General features: G+C 48.6%; 2 protein-coding genes across 14 annotated transcripts in view; one reads left to right on the top strand and one right to left on the bottom strand.

Moving 5' to 3' along the window:
* MAP4K3 (mitogen-activated protein kinase kinase kinase kinase 3) overlaps positions 1-9133 on the bottom strand; it is an 87229-nt gene extending 78096 nt beyond the window's left edge. For 7 of the 13 annotated variants that reach the window (XM_030032241.2, XM_030032292.2, XM_030032249.2 and 4 more), the window contains exon 1: positions 8878-9131. In XM_030032241.2, coding sequence (XP_029888101.1) covers positions 8878-8988 — 111 coding nt within the window. In that variant the 5' untranslated portion in view covers positions 8989-9131. Of the gene's footprint in view, positions 1-8877 lie in introns of all 13 variants that reach the window. The other 6 variants (XR_003925953.2, XR_005933671.1, XM_041127769.1 and 3 more) reach the window with 3 other exon arrangements.
* On the top strand, positions 9100-20646 carry TMEM178A (transmembrane protein 178A). The gene is given in 9 exon segments (XM_029997798.1): positions 9100-9267; positions 9359-9634; positions 10121-10130; positions 14788-14901; positions 15749-15767; positions 15769-15875; positions 17127-17177; positions 17180-17341; positions 20576-20646. Coding segments are annotated over 9 exon segments (978 nt in total).
* Positions 20647-20927: the final 281 nt, after the last annotated feature.

Here is a 20927-nt window from a genome sequence, read left to right as displayed (position 1 = left end):
TCATTTTCAAATCAAAAAAGGCCAGAATCACAGAATTCAATGATGCAGATAGGTGCCCACGTTTACAGTGGCTAATGGTCTCATTTAAGTCACTTTAGGAGCTCAAGGCCTCACACCTTTTATTGTCTGGCCATGAGACTCACCAAATACTGTAAGGTATTGATTCTTAACATAGCAACTTAAGAGCTGGTTGTGGAACCACAAGTGGAAGGAAAAAAACCCTAAGACTATAAAAAATAGTCAGCAATAGTCTGGAAATAAATGCAGTGTATATTTCTGTGTTTAGAGATCTACCCAGGTCATTCCTAGTACAGCCAATCTCAAACCTCTCACTATTCCTTGGTGTGGCAATGCTCTTCTGCAATGCTGGGAGGGAATACTGGCATTTGCAAATAATTTGCAGGCCAATGGTTATGAATAGATCCTGAGACCAGTGGAAATCCTATAAAAGTCAAGGAGTAGTCAAAACTTGATAGATTGTGAGAAAAACAGTTAAAAAATAAATTTTCTCTGGCAACCTTCCCTGTAAGTCATTATTTGCTCACCCCACCAATGGCAGCAGTGTCTCCACTCATCACTGTATGCTGGAAAAAAGACACTAAAAACATTAATAGCAAAAATAGGAGTTCCCTTTATCTGTACCAGAGAATGAAGGCAACACACGAGAAAGTGGTACCACTGAAGCATGAGCTATGATTTTTATTCTTTATTTCTTTTTCCAACACATTCTTTTCATAGCGAGAAACAAACACAGAGGCAAGATGTTCATGAATCAGAGGTCAGCGTTTTTTAACTTCCAAGATTAACAAGAAAAATTACTGAAGCTTTAACAAAGACCTGAGACTATCAGGGAGTCTTGTTTATACTTAAAGACCTGTTTTGGGGCAACTTGTGCTACTAAGGTAATCAATGAGATACAACTGTAGTGGACACAACTGAGGAGATCCTGAAGTTATGCATCCTGCCTGCTGCTGGGATGTGCAAGCCAAGCTGGAAAAATTTCACAGGCTTCAGGGACATTGCTAGTCTAATAAAAAACATTTGGTAATTTTCTTTTCTTTATTTTTAACAATGCTGTGTCCAGCTGTCCGGAATTTGTTTCTCTGACTATGGCTCCATAGGTCACTACGCTCTGCACAGTGCTATGGCTACTAAAGCAAGATAGAAGGCAGGTAGGGGCTAGTGACAATTTTGGAACAAATCTGATTAAAACATATGAGGATACTCATCACAAAGTCTTATGTGATGGTGACGCCAAAAAATATCAATAGTAGACAGACAAATCTATAGATACATCTGGAGCAGGATATGCAAAAAACCCAGCCACAGGAATAAAGTCCAAGCAGCAGGCAGCCTTGCCAAACCTGCACTCTCCACAGCTCATGGCTGATTCAGCCCCTTCCCATCACAAAGGGATTTCTTCTTTAATGTCACGTTCTCAAAAGAACTGTTCAAAATCGTGGGCAGGAAAGAACATTGTGTCTTTTCACCTTCAGCTTACACACTGCTTCCTTTCTTCAACACCAGCAGTGGTAGGACTCTTTGGCCAGCTGGTCATTCTCTGGACAAGTATCTGCCTGGGCTCATGAAAGCCAGAAAGGAGGAACAAAACCTGATTTAATGCAGGTCACCAATGCCTTCAGGAACAGCAGGCTACCAACTGCTTAAGGGCATAAATTGTTACTTAAGAATACGACTTGAAGTTGATAATCTGAATAAGTTATCACTTTGCATCCTATTCCATTTGGGTTATTAGCATCGAAGGTGGTGTAAGAATATGAATTGCCTTTGTTAATCTGAGTATATAAAAAAGAGATTATTCTGATTGTAGTGACACGAGGGTTCCTTGCAAAGGATGAAGATTAGGTACCCCGACAGGTTTTACAAGATCTCAAACACCTTTGAAATCATCAGTTAGAAACAGTTCCTTGCCTAAGCTCACATGAATGAGAGACTGAGAAAGACTGAAGTACCATACGCTTTTCAACACGTGTTGGAGCTGGCTCTGACTCTTAATTTGAGGATGCTTGCATGCATACCATAGCTCAGTTATGTTGAGGATACTGCCTTATGCTTTCATTTAGCATAATCACACCAAAGTTGCCAATTACTTATGGGTTTTTAGAGTGGAGCATCAATAAAGAATAGCTGGCTGCAGAACAATTTCAAACGAGTATTTTTGAGTCGGCAAATGCAACCAAAAATTTCAGAGGCTCATGTAAAAAAAACACACTTTCATTTTTTTGTTTCCACTTGCATCTCAAGTGCTGGAACTCCCAGCCTTTGTGATGATGAGGTTAACAGCAATAGCCAAGAGTTCTTTCTCCCATCCCTGCTTCCACGATCAGGAGCCTGCAACTAATTCCTTCAAATGCAGATTGCACTACGTCAATGGGAATGCATTACACAGGTCTTCCAGAAGCAAAGGTCAGCCTACAATGCCTGCATCTACACGCAATCACTTTAGTAAATGTACACAGCATTTATACAATGTCTGTTCTGGAAAACCATATAAGGATCCTCACTCTACCAGCAGCTAAAACAACAATACACTTCCAGAGATCTAGATTGCCATATCTGGGGAGGAGTTAAAAAAAAAAAATCCACCAACCACTAAGTCAAGCTGGAGAAGCACTACCTAATTAAACAGGAAATAATTACTAGTGCCTCTGTGACAACAGCAGAATATCAGATCAAAATGTTATATAAAAACCTGCCACCCACTAGAAGTAAAAGCTAGAAAAATCCAGGTTTTGTTGTTATTGCGTTATACAAAAATTCCTTAACCAAAATGACTCAGAACTGGAAAGACCTTATTATTCTGAAATAGAGAAGGAAAGAGCAATGCAGCAGGGCTGTACTTGGATGGGCTCTATTTGGGAAACATCAGCCAAGCAAAAGACATGCACGGTGTGTGTCTGTAAAGAAAAGGAGGGGAAAGAAGAAAAGGAGGAGGAAGGCTAGTATTTAGCACTGCCCCTAATATATGCCACAGCAGTAGATTCATAAGGAGAATTCTGTGCAGCTGAACTAGTATAGACATAAGATCCAAGGACGTAAATCTCTTGCCAAGTTTATATTTGTCCTTCAAATGGTAACTGGTAATATAAAGCATATAATGCTGCAACAAAAACCAGGCCAAAAAGCAAAGTCTAAGACAGTAACAATGGGTGCTTGTTTTTGACTACTTCCCATGTGAATATTGAACAAAATGTAGATGAGCAATGTCTAAACAAGTTGCTACTTCACGGGATAACTGGTCCCAGGGCACAGACAGGCATCCTGACCAGAATTAGCTCTGCTTTCAGGAAAACGCACCTGAACAGCTTCCCAACCCCCTTGTTTCCAGCCCTACAGCCCTTCTCTTCAGCCTCTCTCAAATCCACACGACTCCCCCAGGAGCTGATTCAATTCTCCAAGTCAGCAGAAACCCACCTGCCTCCCTTTTTTGGGTTAGTTTTCTGCCAGATTAGCTAACCACACCATGGGAGCTAACACGAAGTACGCAGCAAGACAGCCAGGAGCAGGGTAGGGAATCACCCCTCTTGGGCAACAGTGAGCTGTTACATCAGTTCAGCCCATCCTACAAAGTCACAGATGTAATTAACAGGAATTGAACTACTAAGAATTATGCCAAAAATAATTAGGTTCCACATTCTGGTAGGAGGCATGATACCAAAACACAACAGCTACAATTTTAGGAAGCAATGCTTTGATAAAGGTGATGTTAAACAAAAAGATCTGAAAGTAAAGTAAGGCAAACAAAAATCCCTACGCAAGGCATGGATTCTTGGTTAAGGAAACTACAGTTACAGAAACTAAGCCTTGCAGTACTTACTTAGCACACTAAAAAAGGGATGGCAAAACACCCACCCCTCTCTGCCTGCTCTCTGCCTGCCTGACAAGCTTCAAAAGACAATTAAAGCTGAAATAGAGAGCCTTCAAAACAGATGTTTATTCCTAGCAAAGTCAAAAGGAGCTTCAACAGCTGTAACGTCAATCAAGAAGAAAGGAATACTAACATGCCTATCAAAAAGCACACAACTAAAAGGCACAGTCTCAATATTTCAGAAGCAGCAAAGGTGTAGAGGAATTGATGCCTTACTGGATCACACCAGGAAAGAGGAGAAAGGGCATGCATGTGGAGAGAAGAGATTTGTGTGTAGGACTCCGCAAAATGGGAGTTCATCAAAATTCAGGTTCATCTGTTCTGGACACATTATCTTCCAGCAACACACAGGAGCACTACCAGAAACCAGAGATTCCAAAACACAGTGGAGAGCAGAAAGCTGTAAGTCACCAGGTGTTCCCCAGAGATACCCACAGAATCCAACTGTTTTAGCATGAAGCAGTTGAGCTGGTAGATACATGACTTCCCCCACCAGAACCAACTCCCACGCCAAAGGGCTGGGGCACAGAAAATCAGACTTTTTCTTTTTTAAAAATGAGACCTCAAGCACAGCACACCCTACCAAGTTCTGTGTCTTCATTTGTCAACTGGCTGAAGCCGTAAGTGACAAGGAACTGAAATAAGGCAGAAATGGTATAACAGATACCTTTGCAGGAACAATAATCTCACTAATCATCACAACTATTTGAATTTCAGTAAAGGGGAAAGTAAAAGAAGGGCCTTTCTTTTAGTAAAATGCTGAAAATCTTCAGAAGGGTCCACCTTCAAATGGTGAATGACCTGTCAGATGGCAAATGAAGTTCAACCTTTATTAAACCAAAACAATTTTTTTCCCCCCCAAGATATGCTGTGATATAAACTAATTGTATGAACAAAAGGAATGGACCTACAATCACCTCAGAATATACTTCAAATCTATGTGCAGTTACTACCAAAACCAAAGGTATTAGGATGGGGGCAAACAGGAAAATTATAGCACTATTATTAACATGATCTCTGTCAGAATACCACGTGCAGCAATTCTAACCCAACCCCCAAAAGAATGGCATACGTTACAGAGGGCCTGGGACTAGGGACAATTAGAATGGCAATTTCGTACTAAGAGACACAAAAGTCTTTCTAAATGAGACATGGAGTAAACACAGAGCAAACAAAAATTAAGCACCACATCATTTAACTCTAGGAATATTTCTTGAAACTGAGCAGGACAGGACTGTGCCTCTTTCACAACCAAAAAAAGTAACTCTTCTTTTACACTTCGCTGACCGCCCTACACAATTAAATTCTTTGCAACAGTGAAATACAGAAACACAAAAGACAGAAATTACTTGTACAACAGCATAACTAATTTTCACCCTTTCTAGCAGGTGTCATTTTGGACAAGAATATTTGACAGAAACTGAAGGTGAATTTCAAGAACTTTTCTGACATGTAACTGCAATCAGAAAAGCAATTTTGTTATCAGTCTCTAAACTAGACTTTAGATGATGATAAATTACTTGACAAATAAGTTTACCGAGACATAGAAAACAAAACCACCCAAATGAAAATGTGATATGCAACACTCAAGAATACTCCAATTCCCAAAAAACCACTATTAGCAGATTGTCTGTCTGTGTTTTGTTACAGATACATCAACCATTTGACAAGTTAGTAACTTGATTTCACCATTAACTTTAGCAGTCTTGAGAGGAGACATCTCCGGACAACTTAAACTTCTAATAAGAACTTTGCAATATTAATGTTTTAGCTATCTATTGTGGCAACATAACTTCACCGAAAAAAATTTTTAAAACCCAAACATCATCCCTCTTTCAGACTCTCACTGAAAACAGTGTTATTTCCAGTGTTTATGGCCCTGGGATACATTAAGAACATACATCAGTAATCCAGATAACACTTTCTCTCCTACAATCAAACTTGCACCGGTGCTAGTTAGAGGAGACACATTAGTGTTGACTGTGCATATTTGATAGAGAGCTATCGCCATGAACAAGTTACCCATTAACTTTCTTCTGATGAATTTGTTATCGTCTTCTCCAAGGCCTCTTTGAAAGCTGAACTTGGGTTGGAGGGCAGATAATTATAAAATATTGGTTCAAGCCAAAAATCCATACTTCCAGTGCGCTAGCACATTTCCAGGTACCAGCTAACAGGAGGACTCACAGCAGCAGGATTGTATCAATCTGACCCATATCCTCGTTCCCTTCAAGTCTCCGTAGTTCAGTCCGCACCAAGGGCTCTTACTTCAAATTCTAAGATGTCCAGAGTAGAGACTCTGCCTTTTTTTTTTTTAATATATATACATATAAAATTTATTTTTTTAAACAAATCAAACATTTAATCCATGTCCTGTTGTAGCTCAGTTCAACTAAAATGGAGCAAGGAAGTAGATGCCAGTCTGCTCTGCTTTCAGCTCCTCAACACTTTACCAGGAAAGCAGGTTAAAGAAAGGTCAGCATTTAGCAAGAATGTCAACATAACAAGACTGTCATCTTATTAAGGCAGTAATCCCTACCTACTGCAGCAGAAACACCTCCCTACGTGGCTCTCCCTGCTAAGGGGCAGGGGGGGAATCCACAATTTACAAAGAATAGTTTGAAGCTGCCTGAGTACATCCAGTGCTTGGATCCACTCTGCTGAAATCCCCCCACTGATGAGCACCACCATCACACGGCTAATCTCAGCTTCACACAATTATTTCATCAACCACAAAGTTCACCTACAGACAACGGGATGAAGCAAATGAAAGACGCTTTATGAAACCCCTCACAAATTTAAGATAAAGCCCTAGTATCGTCACATGTGGATCACTCTTATGACTATATTACCTCCTCTCTGCCTCATTAAAAGTGACCAGCTTTCATTATTATTTTGGAGCTACTTTATGCTCCACTTTGAAGGTGCCTTGGGCAAGACCTTGCCTCAAAATAAAACAGACACTAATCCATCCAGGAGAAAAGCACATCTCATTTTCCCTACACTGTCCACATCAGAAAGCACTTGCCTCTCATCTAGAAGAAATAAATAATTATAATACCAGCCTAGTATATCCTGGTCCTGATATATCACCTTCTATCTCAGCTGTCACAGGCAGATTGTAAACATAAACAAATCCACTCAAACAAAGCCTCAAACAAAAAAAGTCACAAGCAGTGCCAAACACTGGCCACTTACAGAGCACCAACCGAAGGTTACTGCAATGTAAGTATGCTAATCATCTAGAAAACCTTGACAAATCCAATGAAACTTAACAGGTTTCAGATGCATATGGAATTGCAACAGTAAATATTCACTCCATGGTTAGAGGTAATGTCCTTAAAATTAAACCGTAAACACAGATGACTTGGCTAATTCATATCCATCAAAATCATGTACAGAGCACTGAAAAAAATCTGATTGATAAGGTGTCACAGAGTCAACAGGCCAGTTAAAAACTGCAACAGAAACAGAGCTGAGCACATCAAGATAACAGTTCACAAAAAAAACAAAAAAACAGAGCATAAGGAAAGTAGACTTGGATAATTAAAACATCAGCATAGTACATAAATACTCAAAGAAAGCTGGCAAGGTGGGGAAAACAACACAAAAACCCCTTTTAATTAAACAATTAATAAATCGGGGAGTTAGCACACTAAAAGTGAGTAACGACAGGATTTAGGTCCTGAAACTTTCATAACATTCAAGCGAGCTGAGATTAAACCAAAATTGCCCCAACCCAAACAAGACTTCATTCTAGGTGCATTCACTTCAGAGTCAAAGGCAGCATCAGCACCAATTCTGTGCACCTCAAATTGTGGAATGGCTTTAAATGTTTCCCTACAATCCTGCCTACCAATATAAGCTTTCTTAAACACACATGCCCACCCGGTGATGACAAAAACAGACCAGAAGACACCTGGAAAGCACACAGTTAAAGTGATGCTTCCAACTGGCTGCACATGACAAACTTCAATTCGCCCCTCTGCTCTGTCACCAAACAGGAGCATATAACAACCAGTGTCATCCTACCTGAGGGACAGGCTGCCGCATCCCATCAGGCAAGAGTTCAGCTGGATAAACAAATAACAACATAAGCTGCAGAGCAGAGAAAAAAGTCAAAGTAGGCTATAAAGCCCCAAAAGCCAAACTTATGTTCAGCTACTGTTGCTTTAGCTTTGCTTTTCCTACGTTTCTGAATTTATGATAGGCTCATGAAAGACTCTCATCCTAAAAGACACTTTTCCTGACTCCCCAGTTTGCCCTCCGACTGGTCAGCCTCACGTTTTACAGAGACGCAAGCACAAAACACTAGTATTTCCAACCAAAACAGCGACGGGAGCAGCAGCCGGGATGAACCGCCCTGCTCGCCTTCAGGCACACGATTTAAAGCGACATTGGGGCTAGAAACGAGCGAGCGAGCGTGCGCTTCCCGCACCACAGCCCTCCGCTCGGTCTGGAGGGGAGCCGAGCCCCAGGCTCCGCCCGTGAAACAGACGCCCGAGCCGGCACCCAGCAGCGGCAAGAACCGGCTCCCGGCGGGCTCCACGGCCGCAGGAAGCCGGGAAAACGCCGCGGCCCCGCACCGGCGGCCCCCAAGCACCAGAGGCGGCCCTCGGGGGTCGCCCCCTCGCATGGGCCGGCCAAGCGGGAGACGCGGCCGGGCCTGCAGTGGGGAGAGGCGCGGGGGGCAGGGCCCCTCCGCAGGGGAGCCGGGGGCGGCCAGGCCGGGCGCCCACCCGCCCCCACCAGGACTGGGGCCGGTGCGACGGGGCAGACCCCGCTAAAGGAGGGGACGGGGGACGACGTCGCCGCCCGCGACGGCGGGAGCCCCCTCAGGGCCGGGAGGGGGGGGGGGGTGGAGGGGGGCGTCGCTTGGCAACAGATTTTGGAGGGGGGACGGACCCGGTTGCGTGGCAACGGAACTCACACCGGGGGGGGACGACGGCGACACCCCTCCGCCACCTAGACCGCGGTGCCGCATCTACCTTGTAGACGTCGCCGTAGGTGCCGCTGCCGATGCGCTGGATGAGCTCGAAGTCCTCCTGGGGGTTGCGCCGGGACAGGTCGCACACCCGCCCGCCGCCGCTGCCGCTCATGGTGCCAGGGCAAGGCCCCGCTCGGCCGCGGCCCCCCAGGCCGGGGGAGGAGTGGGGGAGAGAACCCGACACCGGAGCTCTCACCACCTCCCCCCAGCCCGCTCCGGCAACATGGCGCCGCGCCTCAGCTCCGCGCAGGCGCAAGGTACGCCGCACCGCCCCGCCCCGCTCCTCCGCGGCGGCCCTTGCGCCTGCGCGGGCCGGCACCAGGCGGGGCCTCCTTTCCTGCGCATGCTCCCGCCGCGCTGCGGCCACCCGCTCCGCTCCACGCGACGTCCGGCGGGCGGGGGCGGTGGGTCCCGCCCGGCTCCCCCCGCCCCCCGCCCCCCGCCCCGCCCCCTCGAGCTCCCAGCCCCGCCCCCCGGCCCAGGGTGGGCGTGTGAGGAGCGCGCCGCCCTCGGCACCTCCCTCCGCCTCCGCCTGCGCCTGCGCCGTGCTGGGGCCGTGCCTGAGCCTGGGCGCGCTGGGGCTGCTGCTGGCACCGGCCGCCGGGACGAGACCGACCCGCGGCGGCACCGGCAGCGCTTGCGAGGGTGGCCGCCGCTGCCGCTCCGCCGCTTCCCCCTCCGGGCCGGTGTTCGCCACGCACGCCGGGCTGTGGCGGACCCGCTGCTAACTGGGCATCGACTCCCGCCTCGACAGCCTCGTCCGCAGGGGGGAGCGGCGCTGCCGACTCGGGGACCCGCCGGGTTCAGCCCCTGTGCGTGCAGCCGGGGACCCAAAACGCCAGCCCCGTGCGCGTTCACCGGGATCCGCCCCCCCTCCCGAAAGACAGCACCCGAGCACGCAGCCGGCCCCCCCCCAGAGCCAGCACGGAACCGCAGTCCGTCCCCGGAGCCCACGTATGCAGCTGAGGACCCGCAGATTGACCAGCCCCTGTGCGGGCAGCCGGGGACCCCTGCAGCACCCAGGGGACCCTCCCACGCTGTCCCCGTGCACCGGCGACCACCTCCCCTCTCCCCTGGTGCCCAGCCCCTGGTATCTGGCTTGGGACAGGGCACTTCCGTGCACGGGATCCCAGCGCTCCCTGCCCCAGTGCACAAAACTGGGAACCCGCTGGGATCCCAGCATTGCCCAGTTGCCCGCAGCCTCCAGTGCCAACTCCTGCGGGAGCTCCTGGGGCCCTTGACAGCTCTTGTGGGGTATCTGTCCTTCCCCAGCGGGGCATGGGAACCACACGTTATGGATGTGCCCGCACCTGCACCATGCTGCACACCCACCAGTCCCCTGCACCATGGGCACAGCATCTGTGCATACCTGTCCAATGAACCCTGGCTGCGCAACGTCTTCCCCTCACCTGCAGGACCGCTTCACCTTATTTTGTGACTTTTTGGAGTGTTGTGCATGCCCCCACATGATAAAGTGTGCACCGCCTTTCCTCTTACACCAGCACTGCTAGTTCCACTTCCACTCCCATCTTGCACGTGAGTTTCCAGCGTGGTGTAGGCATGTGGGTTCTTGTCTCTACTCCTGGCCCCCACCCCCTCTATGCAGGGAACAAGTGCCAGACAGCTGTGGAAAGGCCTCTCCCCAGATGTGCAACCCCTGGAGCATGGCTCTCTGGCATGTGGCTCCTAGGGCACCTCTTGGGCTCTGTAAGGGTGAACCAGGCACGGCTTTTCCCACCACACTCCTGCTGCCAGTGACTGATGGGTGAAATAAGAGGAGTGGGTCAAGGGGGGACTTTGAACACAAAGATGCACCATCTGCTCACCACCCCTGCCAGCCTTGCCAAGGATGTTGCCATGGGGGACCCTTCTCTCCACTGAGAAGGTGCATGGCCCCATTTCAATGTGTGATTATCAGAGCAGAGAAGCAGCTGAGGGGGTTGAGCTCTGGCAGGTGTAGCAGTGATGGCTGTGAAATTGCATAGTGCCTGTTGGTGCATTTGTCCCTCCAGCTGCCCTGGGCCATGCAATTCTGTCCTTGGCTTTGTTTTTATGACTTTTGCTCTCACAAGTGAAATGGTCTCAAACCTGCCAGAATCAGATTCAGGCCACTGTGATTTTTCCTGGCACGTGACCGAGGTTTTTGGGGCACGCTGTGCTGCTTTCTGCTGAGGAAGAGCCAGGACAGGCGGGACGCATAGATTAGCTGGATGGGGCTGCCACAGATGCTCCAAGAGCTGATCCAAGGGGACTGGACTCTGGGAGAAGTTCAGGAGTAGCAGCAGCTCTGATTGAGTTATGGAAGTAAATGCCAGGGAGTTTGAGCTCTGTCTGGAAAGGCTAACGGACATCCTGTTGCGGAGCACCAATAACCTCGTCACCTGCCTGCTCTTGCCTCTCAGTCTTCATTTTTATCTCATTAGAGGCGAAATGGGTTATAGTTTTTCCCATGTTACATCCTTGACAAGTTCTGCTTGGGTGGAAATGGTTATGAATGAAGCAAGCAGGGTTATTTTTCCCCTTAAATCCTGCTTTCTATCCATGGCAGCTGCCTGTGCTTCCCCTGTTCTTGTAAAAACACCCACGCGTTTCTCCAGGAGTGTCTGTGTCCCTTCTCCTTGCTAAGAGAGACAGATGGAGCTGAGAGATGTGCCCTCCGCTGCCTTCAGACACAGGTCAGATCAAATTGGTGTTGGGCACCATTTGCTTCCCTAAGCTTTGGGGTGACTTCTGCTTTCTCTTTTCCCTCCTATTCCTTAGATGTGGCTATGGTAGGACAGTCAAGCCATATGCTGCAGGGAGGCAGGCTGGGCTTCTCTTCAGCACTGTTCAGAAACGTCAATCAAATTAGATAAAACTGCATTTGGGTGTTAAACGTTTTTGTGACAGTTCAGCCAATGCTTTTGCTTTAAGAGTTCTTCTGGTCATGGTGGGGGATTTGCTGTGACATTTGACTTCTGTGCCTCCAGGGATCACAAGCCCCAGCTGTAGTCAGTGGCACCCCACAGCCACAGAAAATAGCTTGCTGAGGCTGGATGCCTTGTTATTTCCAGCTGCATTCACAATCCATCCATTCTGCTGCTGCTGCTTAGATCCGAAATGCCTCTTAGTGCTCTACAGCCCTAAATACTGGCCACTGCTTGAAGTGGGAGCACTGGCTCCTCAGCTGGCATGTGTTGGCAGGCTCCACCTGGGTGACACCAATGCAGTTTGCCGTGGTTGGAGACCTCTTCCCACCCCTCCGTCATCTTTCCATGCCAGATGAAAGGGTGAGATGCTGCGTCTGCCAGTGCTGTGGAGGGAAGGTATGGCCTGGGGCCAGCCTGTCCCTTTCACTTATGGGACTGGAGCCACTGTGAGATGGAAGGTGTCCTTACAGGGGCCACAGAGCACCTGCTTGAGCCTGGTGAGATCAGACATGGAGGCAGGCAAGTGGTTTCTGGAATGCTGAAGTCTGCCTTGGTCAGGGGAATAGCTGCGGTTTGTGTCAGTCCCAGGGCAGGTTGGTAGTAGTTGTAAGCTGTGCCCCAAAGAAAGCGTATGAAGAAAAGTTTAAATTTAGAGGGCCCAGTTTGCTCCAGATGTGAGAGGCCCATGTACACAAGTCCCATCCTAGTATACTCCTGTTGCAGTCACTCCTGATGTCCGGGGAGAAGAGCTAAGCCTCAAACTTTTAGGGATGACTCTAAGAGCATAAAAAAGCAGAAAAAAGAAGATAAATCTTTCCAGCATGACATTGACAGTCTGAAGACTTGGCTTCTTCAACGCTCTCTTCCTCTTTAACACCTCCCCAGAGCAGCTGTCCATCCCCTGGTCCCTCCTGACAGCAGCCAGCATCTCTTGGGTACCACTTCCTTGTAGTATCTGACATTGACTCCCATCTGTTCTGGTATGCCTTTCACTGGTTGCTCCCTGTCCAGCTGAGCAAGCCTACCTCCACCCTGCCAAGCACCCAGCACCCTGGCTCAAGGAGGGGCTTCCACACAGCATGAGAGCCTTTGCACTGCATTCCTAGTTTATCTGTAAGCAGCTGCACAGCCTGAGACTGCCTTTTAAAGCAGCCACCTCTGAGGAGCAAGGTGCCAGTGACAGCTCCTGCCGGTATTTGCTCTGTGAAGAATGCAGAAGGCAAAAATGCCTTTTGTCATGGTTTCAGCCCAGCCGGCAACAAAGCGCCAGGCAGCCATTCACTCGCTCCTGCCGCCGTGGTGGGATGGGGAGGAGAAAATATAACGAAAAGCTCGTGGGTCAAGACAAGGACAGGGAGGGATCACTCACCAGTTATGGTCACAGGCCAAAGACAGGCTCAACTTGGGGAAGAAACAAAATCAATTTAATTTACTACCAATCAAACCAAAACAAGGATATTAGGAAGTAAACCCAAACCTGAGAACACCTTCCCCCCAGCCCTCCCACCTTTCCGCCTCAACTCCACTCCCAGTTCTCTCCACCCCCTCCCCACCAGCAGCACAGGGGGACGGGGAATGGCCTTGGGGTCTGCTCATCCCACCTTGGCTCTGCTGCTCCTTCCTCCTCAGGGGGAGGACTCCTCGCTCGTCCCCTGCTCCACCGTGGGGTCCCTCCCACAGGAGACAGTCCTTCACAAACTGCTCCAGCGTGGGTCCTTCCCACGGGCTGCAGTCCTTCAGGCACAGGCTGCTCCAGCGCGGGCTTTCCCATGGAGGCGCGGCCATTTTGGGCGGCCTCCGCTCCCCCGCTCCCCTCCACGGGCTGGGGGGGACAGCCTGCCGCCTCACCATGGGCTGCGGGGGCATCCCCTCCTCTGGCACACCTCCTCCCCTCCTTCTTCATTGGCCTTGCTGTCTGCACAGGGGTTTCTCTCATATTCCACTTTCCTCCCCCACTGCAGGCTCCCCTTCTGAAATCTGTTCTCCCAGAGGCGCTACCACCGTCGCTGAGGGGCTCGGCCTGTGCCAGCGGCGGGTCCGGCTCCGAGCCGGGGGAGCTTCGAGCAGCTTCTCACAAGGAGCCACCACTGCAGTCCCTCCCCTGCTACCAAAACCCCGCCACACAACCCCAAAACATCTTTTTTCAGGGAAATGGTGCCCCAGGGCAGCGATGGCTGCAGGGCTGAGGTAGGGCACGTCTCCATCGTGTTTGCCAGATGGTGACCCTTTGGGTATACTGATCGGTGGTGCAGCATGTGGCAGCTGGAATCCAGCCAGAACCCTGCAATGCTTTTTCCTTCCCCTCTCCACACCTTGCAAAAAATTAAAGCTTGCATGAGGTCCAGCCCACCTCTCCCCTCCTTCCCTCTCCCCTGCAAGTTCCGTGGCTCAGCCAACACTGCCACTGGCCAGCATGGGCTGCTTGGGAGAAGTTGGTGATAGCCAGTTCCCAGCAGGCAGGGTTCCTGCCTGATTTTGCATTAGTCAAAGCACTGTTTCTCCTGCTGCAGTGCAGGCCTTTTCTGGGAAGGTTCTGTCTTTGCCAGGAGAGGCACAAGTATAGTGTGAGAGGAAAAACGCTGATTGCCTTGCCTTTGCTCAGCAGCCCAGTACTACGCATTTCCCCATGCTTCTACATGTCTGTGTGGAAATACTCATATGTGTCTTTCAGAGAGAAACAGTATCCTTTTGGAAGGGGCAAGGGGGAGGGAAGAAGTCAGGCTCCCGTGTAATAAATGATGTTTTATGAGTTCTGCTGGCCCTCTGTGGTCTTGGGAAGATCCAGGACATGGGCGCTGGTACTGGGAGAAGCTGGGCAGAGCTGATTACTCAGAGGAGAAAGGGTGGGCAGGAGCCGAGCAGATGGTAAAAGGATGGGGAGGAGGACAGCAGGTGACAAGGACTAGCTGCGGGAAAGGGGGGTAATTCCCAGCACTGGGAGGGGAGACTGGTGCTGGTTTTGGTTACCTGGTATGGGAACACCTCATCTTCCTCTCTGGCAGGCATCGCTCAGAGATGCACTGCTATCAAGTACCACTTTTCCTAGCTGGTATGTTTGCACAACATCCGCTTCAACCTGGTGAAGATGATCCACCAAGACGAATGGCATTTGCGCCGTAAAGTGTTCAGGATGGCCCACTCCTCCCTGGCGAGGCCCGTGGCTCCTGCTCTCCCTTTCATGTGAAAAATGCAGCGAGACACTAGTTTGCAGAGGAGGGGGCTGAGGAGGCAGGATCCCACCAGGCCCCCAACCATCAGCAATTTCACCCTCATTTTGACTTGCAGGCCAGCATGGTCGGTCCAGGAAAGTGTGAACACCACACACAAGGGTTTTTAAGATTGTTGAATGTAACCTGCTCTTTGCCACCTTTCACAGGCAGATCACCTACCCCCTTGCCTCTCCAGGGGTCTGCAGACACCGGCTTGAAAACCTGCATTCTGGTGTCACCGGAGAAGGTCCAGCAGGAGATGTAGCAGAAGCTGATGACAGGAGCTGACGACAGAAGCTCTGTGCTAAACAATTATGGCAGAGCCTGTCTGCATGGAAACTCCCTGGCATTTAGGAGCTGGAGCATTTCTGTCTATCCAGGTTACTTTAAATTTAAACTCTAGAAGGAAACAGAGAACAAAGAGCGTATCACAGTGTGTCTGTATAAAACCATGCTGCACCCACACCCTGAAGGTCATATGGCTGAAGCCATATGATTATATGGTTCATATGATAGTGGGAAGTTTAGAGCACCACTGCAAAACCACTAGTTTGTAGCAGCCTTGCTACAGTATCACTTTCTACTTAAGAGGAGGTACTCACTGGCAGGTCTGGGATTACGCCTACTGTGGGTCTGCCTGGCACAGGGCAGCTGCATTCATGGCTATTTCTAGGTGTCCCTCCACTTCCTCCTGCAGTGGAAGGCTTGTCCACGGTAACCCCCGCTCTTAATTTCTTGGGTTTGTCGCAAACAGACTTGAGAAAGATCATGGCGCGTGGCTGCAGATGTTCTTCTCTGCGAGTGCATCATTGCAGCAGTCAGCTGCTTCTGGGAGGAAAGCCTCACCCAGCACATTGCAGGTCTGCTGTTCCTGGGGACAGGTAATGAGTCGTTCTAGCATGCTAATTACGGATGAAGGCTTCACCAGTTTTCACTTGGGTAGGCAGCGTGCGCTGCCAGTAAGTGGAGCATGCCTTCCCTTCTGATCTCCAGTTACTGTGCCGTGCATGAAGCGAGTCGCTTACTCATACAAGTGGAATAACCAATAATTAGAAACAAAAAAACCCGTGAAAAATGCTCTAGGCCTCATGCAGCAGCAGGAAAGGACCACGGGGCTAAAAGAACTGCTCCCTCCTCTTTATGTATATAGCGATCTCTCTCTTCTCCAGAACGGAATGGTCCCTTGCTGCAGTGGCAGTCCTTGATGGTGGACTAAATATTTCTTTTAACACTGAAGTAGGAAAGGGGAATACTTTTAAAAAAAAGTCTTAGTCATAAAATTAGAGGTTGTTTAGAGGGGAGGGAAAGTAAAATCCATGAACATGAATCCAACATGAGTTTGAACCATCGAAACTCACGAGGCTAAGCACACCACCTTCTCTTGTGCCAGAGGAAATATTTTGATTTGAGAGGCTGTAACGCTACATTTTTTTTAATACACGTGGAAAGCACAGGCCTGAGGAAAGGCTCATTGTGCATGGCTAATTTAGCTGCTTAATGAAAAACACACACAGCCTAATGAAAAATGCTTAAGGAAAAGTGACCCAAGAGAAACCCTAGGCTGGGAGAAGGGTGTCGGCAGAGAGCTGGGGAGTGATTTAGCCTGAACGGTTCCCCTGCAGAGCTATGTGGAGGGCCACCTGTGGAGGTAGATTACCTGCTCAATAACCTCCAAATCGGATTACACACAGCGCATGCAAAACAATTTCCCCTGGCTGCTCTGAGGAGTGCAGCAGGCTCTGCTCCCGCAGAGGGGATTCATCATCACGCCAGCTTGCACAATGTAATTGCGTTCCGTGGGTCAGATCTGATCACAGAGGCTTTGGCTACCTTGCTCTATTTGAAAGGCAGGCATGACTGAAGTCACAGAGGAGACTCTCTTATTCTTAAAAGTCGCGACCAAGAAGTTTGCTGGATGCAATTCACAACCACAGAGCTATGGCTTAGCCTTGCATAACTGGGTAATACAGGAAAACTTTATGAATGCTGGTAATTATCACCTGTGTGCTACCCAAGATAACTTATACCAATAAAGCTGGGTGCAACTTATTTGAGTAGTAAGGCCTAACATTTATTTTGTTATTCATGCTATGCTACATCTCAAAATAACAACATGATTATTTCATTTACAGAAACATTTTGCATTGTATCTCTGTGCACTTATGCAGCCAGCATATCATACGACCTAACCACCTCCCCACATTCATCTCTAATCTTCCCAGTGATGTAGAGCATGGATACAGCTGGTCTGTATTTTCTGCTTGGTGCAGTCTGGGGTTTACAGTAGCAGCTGCGTGTCTTTGCACAGCTTACCCGTTTGTTAGCAGGGCAACATTATGCAGCCTCCGTATGACTTCCCACCTGCCACTAACACCCTTCAGTGATGGCTGAACAGTATTTTTCAGGACTTACTCGAAGAAGCAGAAGTGAAGGGAAAACTAAACTCAGGATTCCAAGCACAAAAGTCTGATTCTTCAAAATCCGACCACCACATTTTACTGGTTCAGCAAGCTGTTCTTCCATGCTGCCCAGCAGAGAGATTTGAAAAGGAGACAGCTCTCAGAGGATGGAGGTGGGTCCGTATCAGATGCTTCAGTTCAGCATGCCAAGTCCATGCAGAGGAAGATATTTGCACTGGAAGGTATAAGGGAGAGAAAAGTTGCTGAAATAATTTAGGGCTATTTCTACTTTTCAAGGATCTGTACATAAAGAAATTAAGGAAAAAGCACTGTTGCCAAATGAATCCTAGTCAGAATTATACCCCCCTCCCCAGGGCATCATCTAAAATGATTTAATTCAGCACCTTCCACGTCTGACCCTAAAGGAAGGCTTTGGTGCCCCTCTCCTTCCAAAATGCCCACACAGACCTTTTTCTTTTAAATCAATGTGTATCTGTGTCTCTTTGTGTATCCTTTGTACATGAAGTTCCCGTGTAATTTGTAAATAACCAGGATTTCCATTCTGAGCACCTGAGCTGCACTGTGAGAAGGATTAAATTACTCCTGCCCATTCCTGGATGCTCTCTTGGTTATGAGGCATTTGTCAAGCTACAGTATCTGTAGTAAAATACCTGCCTCTGTCAAAAACATTTGTGTCAGCTGCAATTTCACGGCTTGGAAATGGTGTCTCCTGCAAGGCAGAGAAAACTCATAAACCATGAGGGTCGTAGCCTGGACAGTGCTTGCAGCAAGCATCCCTACAGGGCAGTGCAGCTTGCTGGAGGTAGAGCCCCAGAAAATCTCTCCTGTTTGGGCCAAGAACCCACCCATGGCAACAGAGGGATGGGGAGATGCAAGAAAGGGAGCGGATTTGTATTTTCCAGTGCTTAATGGCAGGGATACATGAGTTAACAGATGAGAGCGCTGTGCTGATCTATCAGGCAGCGCTCAAAGTGACAGGGCCTGTCAGTCCCCACAATTAAGAGACTTCAGTGCTATGTTGATGCATCTGTCACAACTCATCCAAAGCTACAATCCTCTGCCGTCACCTAAAAGCCACTGCTGCCCTTGATGCATGGCATCCATGCGTTTGTTGCCAGAGCAGTTTCACACCTGCTGGGCACAGGGAAAGAGTTGGACAGGCCCCTGGAAGGTCCCCCAGGCTGCCCTGCAGAGGGCACAGGCTCTGTCAGGAACGGAGCAGACCCTGCTGAGGGAGCAGAGCGATCGTAGAAGCCAATTCTGCAGTAAGGGTGGATGGTACAAGATGAACACAAAAGGGAATGGTGGGGGGAAAGGGTCAGATACAGAGTATTGTGAGCTGGGAAGAGAAGAAGGGAGATGTGAGAGAAAGGTTGGTTGAAGGGCAAAGTGATGGGAGAGGAAGGAAAGGAGGGTGAGAGGTAAGGGTGGTGAAACAGAGAAGTATTGCCTTAATGCAATAACCATCAATTAAATGACAGCAGAAGAAGTCAGTGCCAAAGTAGGCTGAGAAACACAATCATAGAAAGTAGACCAAACCCCAACAGATCAATTAATTGATCTGGGAGCAATCAAGATGCCAGGAAGCAATGGCAGGAGAAACCAGCATCAGCACTAAGCACAGCTTTGGGGCCAACCTTCCCTGCATCTCTCTGCTTGGCTTTACCGCCGAGCACAGAGCAGTGTCTCTCAGCAGTTAGGTCCTGTTGGAGTCAGCTCATACCTGTTTACGTGGTTGTCTTGTCATACACAGACCAAGGCATAAATACTCTCTTCAGATGGTTAATACATCTAATATATCACCAAGAAGATTTAACTTGGTTCTACCTCAGGTGAAGAGCACAAATAGCCATGGGTGACACTAAACTGAGGGGGTGGCTACCCTAAATGAATGACAGAACTTCTGCCCAGAGGAGCCTCAGTCAACTTGAGAAGTAGCACCTTGTGGTGTTCAAGGAGGAGATGAGCAGAGCTGTCTGTGTGGGGTGACACAGCCCCGTGCATTCAGACAGGCTGGGAGATTCAAGCTGGGCGGCAGCCCTGCTGAGGAGGGCTTGGGGTTACAGCAGACAATGGGCTGACCATTAGCCAGAAGCATGTTCCCATCACAGATAAGACAAACAGGCTGCACTAGGAGCCACGTGGCTAGCAGAGCCAGAAGAGCAATTTGTACTCCCTCGGTTCAGGGCTGGCGTTAGGTCCTCCAGTTCAGGAGGGATGTGGGGAAACAGGAGAGGGGCCAGCAGAGGCTGCAAAAATGGTTAGGGGCCTGGAGCACAGCGCCTGTGAGGGGAGGGACCTGGGCTTGTCAGGTGAAAAGGAGGGAGGGGGGCATCTTCCAGGAGTCTGTGACTGCTTAACAGGCAGTTAGAGACATGAGAGAGCCAAACTCCTGCAGCGTCAGACGATGCAGCAAGGGACAACAGCCACAGATACGGCTTGGGAGGCTCACACATAAGGAAAGCTTCTCCCCCAGGAGGGTGGTGTCTCCCAAGACATGTACCCAGAGAGGCAGGGATCTCCATCCTTGGGGGTTTCTTGCACAGTGCAAGAAAGCTACTGATTCTCAGCAGTAGAGATCTCCCTGTATTTGTGCATGAAAGCCCCGGCTGATGTGATCTAGCATTGGCAACAGGCCTGCTCCAGTGGGGAGGCTGGAGGTCACAAGAGGCCCCTTCCCACAGGTGTGACAACTGTATTGAAAAGACACCTCAGCGTTGTATAAAGTTTTGGGGGCTCCACAAGCAGTTCTGAACAACAGCAAGTTTTAGTCTCTTGAAATACAATTAGCCTTAACATTAAAGTCTCTTCCCTCACCCAGACAAAGCACCCTGTCAGAATAAAGAAAAAACAAAAGAAAGCAAAAAAAAAAACCCCAACCCAAACCCCAGACACACTACTAATCATATCTCTGTACTAATCATAGCAGAGGAACACAATGCACGAGTCCATCCCAGCTTGCCAAGTTGCAAATGCTTGTCCAAAATAGCAACTGAAAGCAATCTGCAGTAATTCTCTATAAAAATACTTCACTGTCAGCTCAGCAGCCATAGGAAAGCCTTGAATTAGACTATTCCCCCCCCAATACCTTTTGCATAGACTAAAAGAACTGCTAAGACCTCTCTCTTTTCACGAGAATTTTCCCATGTGCTTCCCTGCAGGTAGAAGTCACTTTTCATTGTTCATCCACTCGGCAAGTTTTTCCATCTTCTACACCGTGCCCTTGGAGTAACATTACCAAGTGAGGAAAAGCAATATTGTTGATAGAAATAAGTCTCTTCACCCTAAAAAGCTAAAGCATACCCACTAGACACATGCAAATGGTGCAAAGAATTAACAGAGAAAATAGTTTATTTTCCGCTCCAAGTGATCTGAATAGTGACACTTCAAACTCATCAGAAACTAGCTTTAAAGTAATATTGCAAGGCATACATCCAGCCTTCAAAAAGAGCTGGAGACTTCTTCAGACAAGATGTGCCTTCTAAAAACATTGCTGAAGGTGAAAATCCATTT

The sequence above is a fragment of the Aquila chrysaetos genome, chromosome 2, assembly GCF_900496995.4.
Source record: "Aquila chrysaetos chrysaetos chromosome 2, bAquChr1.4, whole genome shotgun sequence".
NCBI lineage: Eukaryota > Metazoa > Chordata > Aves > Accipitriformes > Accipitridae > Aquila > Aquila chrysaetos.
The sequence above is the reverse complement of the archived record's forward strand: the minus strand, read 5'-3'. Positions and strand labels throughout refer to the sequence as shown.